This window comes from Silurus aristotelis (assembly GCF_946808225.1).
Source record: "Silurus aristotelis genome assembly, chromosome: 21".
NCBI classification, from domain to species: Eukaryota; Metazoa; Chordata; class Actinopteri; order Siluriformes; family Siluridae; genus Silurus; species Silurus aristotelis.
This window is the reverse complement of record NC_139594.1, coordinates 15,156,427-15,164,009: the sequence shown is the minus strand read 5'-3', so window position 1 is coordinate 15,164,009 and position 7,583 is coordinate 15,156,427. Positions and strand designations below refer to the sequence as shown.

The following is a 7,583-nucleotide window of genomic DNA, read 5'->3' as shown; positions in this document are numbered from 1 at the left end:
GATTGTTTTTTTTTTTTGTGTTTTGTGTTTTTTTTCTTCACCAGGGGGCACACTCCTGATTAAACACACAACCACAACCACGCAGTCTCTCCGAGCGAAAGGGGTGGACAGTCTCTAATGTTTATCCCTGCTGAAAAGCAGAAGTGGAAAAGCGTTCATGGAAAACAAGGATCTGAGTCTGTACTTCATTTTGTAGCACAATGTGTTTTTTTTGTTGTTTTTTTTTTTTTTTTTAGAAAACAAAACTTGGGCAGTGATGTGTCTGGTCCATTCAAGACGAATATTTTACAGCCCAAGATTAAAAAAAGGTTTATTTTTTTGCAATATAGCACACTCGCCTTTCTCCGAGTTTTTGGCAAGTGCACTGGGAATGTTTGAAGAGTATTGTTTCAGATCCTGGGTCCAGGCCAGGAAGTGGAGGATTGTAGGAATTGTGGTACAGGAGGCGCAGCAGAAGAAGTTTTGCAAGCGAAGGAAGCCCCGCCCATTTTTCCTAGCTCAGTCCACAAACCTCTGGCAGGCTTTCTTCCAGCGGCACGCAGTGCACCACATGTCTCTGTTTTCCATCCCATACACCTTTCGGCACTTCTTACCCTCACCTCGGGACTTCCTGCTACACCAACCAACAAACACACAAATGCACAGGCACCATTACCAACACACACATACACACACCCCAACCGAGTCTTCCATATTTGCCTTTGAGGCCTGACTGGTGGAAAATCAACCATGATATGCTGGCAGGTAATGAGCGTCGAAAATGAAGCAGATGTACCTGAGTGAGCCTGAGGCTCGGGGTAGAGACGAGAGCACTGTGGTGGTCTGAGGGCGCTGCTCACTAAAGCCTTGCGTCTGATTGTGTGTGGGAGAGGCCTGAAACACAAATCAGCTTGTTTACTACACACACCAATACGCACAATCTACAAATAATAGTCTTTGTTTGATAACTTCAGACAGATATAACGACTTTGCATCATGTGGTCGTTATGCTCTTTCTTTTTCTATAGAATGGCCATTAAAACCCTTTTTTTGTACGATGGTATTCAGCTAAAATTCTGCTTTATCAATGAAAAAACACGTCCTCGTCAAGACTTGATGTGACGTGCATGAACATGAACTGTATCGGTTAATAGAAAACAGATGGAAGAAGAAATCAGCCAGTTCATCTCCTTCGCACTTTTTGCTTATCTTATTATTTGGAATGGAAGCAAAAATGACGCAACCGATGTCATGTCCTTTGAATGAACTGTCACATTATTTTCAAGAATTATAATAAGCCTTGTGTCTTTTGTTTGTTTGCTATCAGAGATCAGAATTCTGCTGAATGACACAAAATTTATGCTTGGAAACAACATGTACTGTAAATTTCTCCACTTCATATCGACAATTGTGTTAAAGGGAATCTTAAACTAAATGATTTTCAAGTGCGATTTAAGTGCAATCTCAAAATACTAACATGTTTTGCTGCATAAAGTCACATGGATGCAAACCATTTAAGCTTTTTTCGCATTTTTCTGTGTAAACTCATATAGATGTGTCTGAGCAGTGCTGTGAGATGTCGAGCCATTTTGGTGTCTTTGACAGAGAACCTACTAATCGAATGCCTTTCTAAGCAGACATGTGTGATTGTCCTCCACTTGATACAGCTTTCCAGTGCACAAAACAACTAATTACTGATCTGCACTGTTTCCAACAACCAATTACTGATCTTCAATGTCTATCGCTTTTGTTCTCTTCTTTGTTCTTCATGCTTTCTCAATAGACTTAGGAGAATATAATTCCAAAATATTGTTATTATATGCCTAAATACTGTAGTTACTGTATGGTGTTATGACCAAACAGGTATTTCTGCATGAAGTAAATTTTCTGTGACCATGAAAACACAATGACTAGAAAAATAAGCTTGGCAACTTCCTTAGAAAAGAGCTGGCATTACTGTCAGTGTGTATATACACAAAATTATAGTGTTTGTGTGTGTTTGAATGTGTGTGTCTCACTGTATTTAACTAAACCACTGCTTTGTGTACTGTATTGTTGTGAAACATACTCTATAAGCTAATTGCAACGGTGTGTGTGTGTGTGTGTGTGTGTGTGTGTGTGTGTGTGTGTGTGTGTGTGTGTGTGTGTGTGTGTATATATGTATGTGCATGTATACTCACTGGAGTTCCGGTAAAGGTAACGGGTGGGGACTGCCAGGAGACGCTGAAGCTGCTGCTGCTGGTGGGGGTGAAGCGAGCTGAGCTGGTGGAGGGGATGGAGACTGGAGCTGTGGCCTGTGGAGGGACAGCAGGAAAACACACACATGAAGTGGACACTCATTACACTGAAACAGGTTACAGCTGAGAGAGCAGCACTAATGGCTCAGAGTAGGTCTCAGAGTGCTCCTCTGTGTATCTGAACAATTTATGAGCTGTCCTTGGTCCCATTGTTTTTAAACTGTACCTAGGTCGCTCGGATAACATCAAAAGCAAGCAGATGAACGTTTTGTCATCGTGATTGTTCAAAGAAAAGCTTATAAATGCTCCGTTTATATATCGAAAGAGTAGGACTTCTGCCAGAATTTTTATATTCGAGGTGACAAATGGCTATTTAGGTAACAGGTAGGAGAGAAGGGGAAAACCATTTTTAGTGTGGTGTAATTTTTCACAGCAGTGAAACTTTCCTTATGTGGGTGGGGCATGTGTTTGTGTTTTACAGATGTTAATATAGAGGAATATTACACGCACAAATGCAAACGCTATATTGAATGTCAGCTCAATATTTCAGCCTATAAACGTACTGCAGCAGTGTGTGTGCTCTGGCACTGCTTAAAGTTCAAAATACATGAAACAGATGCTGCGCCTTAATGAAAATTTTACCGGATTTATTTGAACTTTATGTGAAAAAAATGGCTGCGCTTGTTTATAATAATGAGACGGAAAACCCAGTAACTGTAAAAAAGACAAAAAAGTTATATATATATATATATATATATATATATATATATATATATATATATATATATATATATATATATATATATATATATATATATATCTGTAACCAAAGGTACCTGTTTTCTCTCAGGAGTCTTTTAAGATCATGGAAATGTGTAATCTCTCTTTGACTCTCAGTTTCATGAGAGTATAAACCACCCACTCCTGCAACATTTTCAGCCCTTCTAATCTCTAGCGCCATAATGATATTGCCAGATTTGCCTTTAAAATTTTTCTATTTTCAATGTTAGATTTTTTTTTTCTGACTTCTTGTAGAGCTCATAACAAATACCCGAATAGCAATTTTAGTTTTTAAATCCTGGCGTACTTTTTCTGGCCATTACGTGTTATTTCATCATCCAGGAAGGTGATACAAAGTAGGGCAGCGTGTGTCATGTGCGTAAGATCTGTGCCCATGGAACTACCAATCAGGATAATTAATGGCTTAATGAAACATATGATGACATGTCATGTCATGCGCTGCTCAGTTTGACACAAATTCAGTGAATATGAAATACTTTTATTCCTTGTGCAAACGCGAGGACACTCATATGGTGGATCCGATTAGAATCAGAATCAAAATATTTAATCAAATAAAATATAGGCATAATATGGATACTCTCATCTCATCTCATCTTCTCCCGCTTATCCGGGGCCGGGTCGCGGGGGCAGTAGTCTAAGCAGAGATGCCCAGACTTCCCTCTCCCTAGACACTTCTTCCAGCTCTTCCGGGGGGACACCGAGGCGTTCCCAGGCCAGCCGGGAGACATAGTCTCTCCAGCGTGTCCTAGGTCTTCCCCGGGGTCTCCTCCCAGTGGGACGTGCCCGAAACACCTTCCCAGGAAGGCGTCCAGGAGGCATCCGGAACAGATGCCCGAGCCACCTCAGCTGACCCCTCTCGATGTGGAGGAGCAGCGGCTCTACTCTGAGCTCCTCCCGAGTGACCGAGCTTCTCACCCTATCTCTAAGGGATCGCCCAGCCACCCTGCGGAGAAAGATCATTTCGGCCGCCTGTATCCGGGATCTTGTCCTTTCGGTCATGACCCAGAGCTCATGACCATAGGTGAGAGTAGGACCGGTAAATCGAGAGTTTCGCCTTGCGGCTCAGCTCTTTCTTCACCACAACAGACCGGTACATCGACTGCATTACTGCAGAAGCTGCACCGATCCGTCTGTCAAACTCCCGTTCCATCTTTTCCTCACTCGTGAACAAAACCCCAAGATACTTAAACTCCTCCACTTGAGGCAGGAACTCTCCACCAACCTGAAGTGGGCAAGCCACCCTTTTCCGACTGAGGACCATGGCCTCGGTTTTGGAGGTGCTGATTCTCATCCCAGCCGCTTCACACTCGGCTGCAAACCGTCCCAGTGACTGCCGAAGGTCTTGGTTTGATGAAGCCAAACACGACAACATCATCTGCAAAGAGCAGAGACGAAATCGCGTTGTCACCAAACCGGACACCCTCCGGCCCCTGGCTGCGCCTAGAAATTCTGTCCATAAAAATTATGAACAGAACCGGTGACAAAGGGACCCTGCCGGAGTCCAACATACAAGTCTGACTTACTGCCGGCAATGCGAACCAAGCTCCTGCTTCGGTCGTACAGGGACCGGACAGCCCTTAGTAAAGGACCCCGGACCCCATACTCCCGGAGCACCCTCCACAGGCCGCCGCGAGGGACACAGTCGAATGCCTTCTCCAAATCCACAAAACACATGTGGACTGGTTGGGCAAACTCCCATGAACCCTCCAGCACCCTGTAATGGAAATAGAGCTGGTCCAGTGTTCCACGGCCTGGACGAAAACCACACTGTTCCTCCTGAATCCGAGGTTCTACTATCGGCCGTATTCTCCTCTCCAGTACCCTGGCATAGACTTTCCCAGGGAGGCTGAAAAGTGTGATCCCCCTATAGTTGGAACACACCCTCCGGTCCCCCTTCTTAAAAAGAGGGACCACCACCCCGGTCTGCCATCCCAGAGGCAGTGTCCCCGACCGCCACGCGATGCTGCAGAGGCGTGTCAGCCAAGACAGCCCCACAACATCCAGAGACTTGAGGTACTCAGGGCGGATCTCATCCACCCCCGGTGCCTTGCCACCAAAGAGTTTCTTGACTACCTCGGTGACTTCAGCTTGGGTAATGGACGAGTCCACCTCTGAGCCCTCAGCCTCTGCTTCCTCAATGGAAGACGTGACGGCGGGATTGAGGAGATCCTAGAAGTATTCCTTCCACCGTCCAACGACCTCCCCAGGTGAGGTCAACAGCTCCCCACCTCTACTGTAAACAGCATTGGTAGGGCACTGCTCCCTTCTCCTGAGGCGCCAGACGGTTTGCCAGAATCTCTTCGAGGCCAGCCGATAGTCCTTCTCCATGGCCTCACCGAACTCCTCCCAGGCCTGAGTTTTTGCCTCCACAACCACCCGGGCTGCAGTTGGCTTGGCCTGCTGGTACCCGTCGGCTGCCTCAGGAGTCCCACAAGCCAACCAGGCCCGATAGGACTCCTTCTTCAGCTTGACGGCATCCCTTACTTCCGGTGTCCACCACCGGGTTTGGGGATTGCCGCCTCGACAGGCACCGGAGATCTTACAGCCACAGCTCCGAGCAGCCGCTTCGACAATGGAGGTGGAGAACATGGTCCACATGGTCGGACTCAATATCTCCAGCCTCTCTCGGGATCCGGTCGAAGCTCCGCCGGAGGTGGGAGTTGAAGATCTCTCTGACAGGAGACTCGGCCAAACGTTCCCAGCAGACCCTCACAGTACGCTTGGGTCTGCCAAGTCTGTCCAGCTTCCTCCCCCGCCATCGGATCCAACTCACCACCAGGTGGTGATCAGTTGACAGCTCTGCCCCTCTCTTTACCCGAGTGTCCAAGACATACGGCCACAGGTCAGATGAAACGACCACAAAGTCGATCATCGACCTACGGCCTAGGATGTCCTGGTGCCACGTGTACTGATGGACACCCTTATGCTTGAACATGGTGCACAGAAGTCCAATAACTGAACACCGCTCGGGTTCAGATCAGGGGGCCGTTCCTCCCAATCACGCCCCTCCAGGTGTCACTGTCGCTGCCCACGTGGGCATTAAAGTCTCCCAGTAGAACGATGGAGTCCCCAGTCGGAGCACTTTCCAGCACCCCTCCCAGAGACCCCCAAGAAGGCCGGGTACTCTACACTGCCGTTTGGCCCGTAGGCACACACAACAGTGAAAGACCTATCCCCGACCCGTAGGTGCAGGGAAACGACCCTGGCGGCTGAGCTGGGGGGCTATAAGCAAACCCACACCAGCCCACCACCTTTCACCATGGGCAACTCCAGAGTGGTGAAGAGTCCATCCTCTCTCGAGGAGTGTGGTTCCAGAGGCCAAGCCGTGCGTAGAGGTGATCCCGACTATCTCTAGTCAGAACCTTTCAACCTCACGCACAATCTCAGGCTCCTTCCCCGCCAGCGAGGTGACATCCCATGTCCCTAGAGCTAGCTTCCGTGTCCAGGGATCGGGTTGTCGAGGCCCCCGCCTTCGACTGCTGCCCGATCCTCTTCGCACCGGCCCCTTACGGTCCCTCCTGCAGGTGGTGAGCCCACGGGAAGGCGGCCCCACGTCGCTCCTTTGGGCTGAGCCCGGCCGGACCCCGTGGGGGAAGGCCCGGCCACCAGGCGCTCGCATACGAGCCCCAACCCCAGGCCTGGCTCCAGGGTGAGGCCCCGGCTGCGCCATACCAGGCGACGTCACGGTCCTTGATCTATTCTGTTTTATAAGGGGTTTTTTGAACCGCTCTTAGTCTGACCCATCGCCTAGGACCTGTTTGCCTTGGGAGACCCTACCATGGGCATATAGCCCCGGACAACATAGCTCCCAGGGTCATTCGGGTACTCAAACCCCTCCACCACGTTAAGGTGGCAGTTCAAGGAGGGGAGGTGGCAGTTCAAGGAGGGGATACTCTTACAATTATTTTTAATTAAGTATTTTATAAAGCTTTTTTTTTTCAAATAAATTCATATTACACCAATCATACACAATATAAACAAAAGCATTGGGGCACCTGATTTTTCTATCCTATAATATGCAGCATTAAATTCTCCCTCAACTTGAACTAGGAGACTCCAACCTGTTCCACTGTGACAATGTTCCTGTTCACACAGAGCTCCATGAAGATGAACATGGGCTCACATGGGCTAAAATGGAAGATCTAACGTGGCCTGCTATAGAGTTCTGACCTCAAACCTACAGAACTACAGAAACATCTTTCAAGAAGAGTGGAGGTTATTATAACAGCAAATGGGGACTAAATGTGGAATGGGATGTTTAAAAGCATATGCGATTCTTAGGTTAAAGTGTCCACAAAATTTTTGTCCATATAGTGTATAGATTTTAAATAATTTAAAATTTTTATAATTTCAATTTGCTTACTTTTGTATTTTTTTTTTTACAATTTTATTATTATTATTATTTGATTTGTGTATTTCTTAATCAAATATGTGATCAGATAAGAGAAAGAGGAATACAACTGCAAATATAACATTAATAAATTTCAAAATGAAAAAAAAACTGACTGTCTGAAATGAAACAGCTGACTCAGTAAAACAAGACACTGATTGCCGTGGATCCTGGGA

The 7,583-nt window shown here is 46.7% G+C and overlaps 1 protein-coding gene across 2 annotated transcripts in view; it reads right to left on the bottom strand.

Moving 5' to 3' along the window:
* Nucleotides 1–309: 309 nt before the first annotated feature.
* Nucleotides 310–7,583, bottom strand: part of znf704 (zinc finger protein 704) — a 60,386-nt gene continuing 53,112 nt past the window's right edge. Inside the window, exons 7-9 of one of the 2 annotated variants that reach the window (XM_083523737.1) lie at nucleotides 2,160–2,273; nucleotides 776–873; nucleotides 310–613 (exon numbers count right to left, since the gene is read on the bottom strand). In XM_083523737.1, coding sequence (XP_083379863.1) covers nucleotides 499–613; nucleotides 776–873; nucleotides 2,160–2,273 — 327 coding nt within the window. In that variant the 3' untranslated portion in view covers nucleotides 310–498. The remainder of the gene's footprint in view (nucleotides 614–775; nucleotides 874–2,159; nucleotides 2,274–7,583) is intronic. The other variant, XM_083523738.1, reaches the window with a different exon arrangement.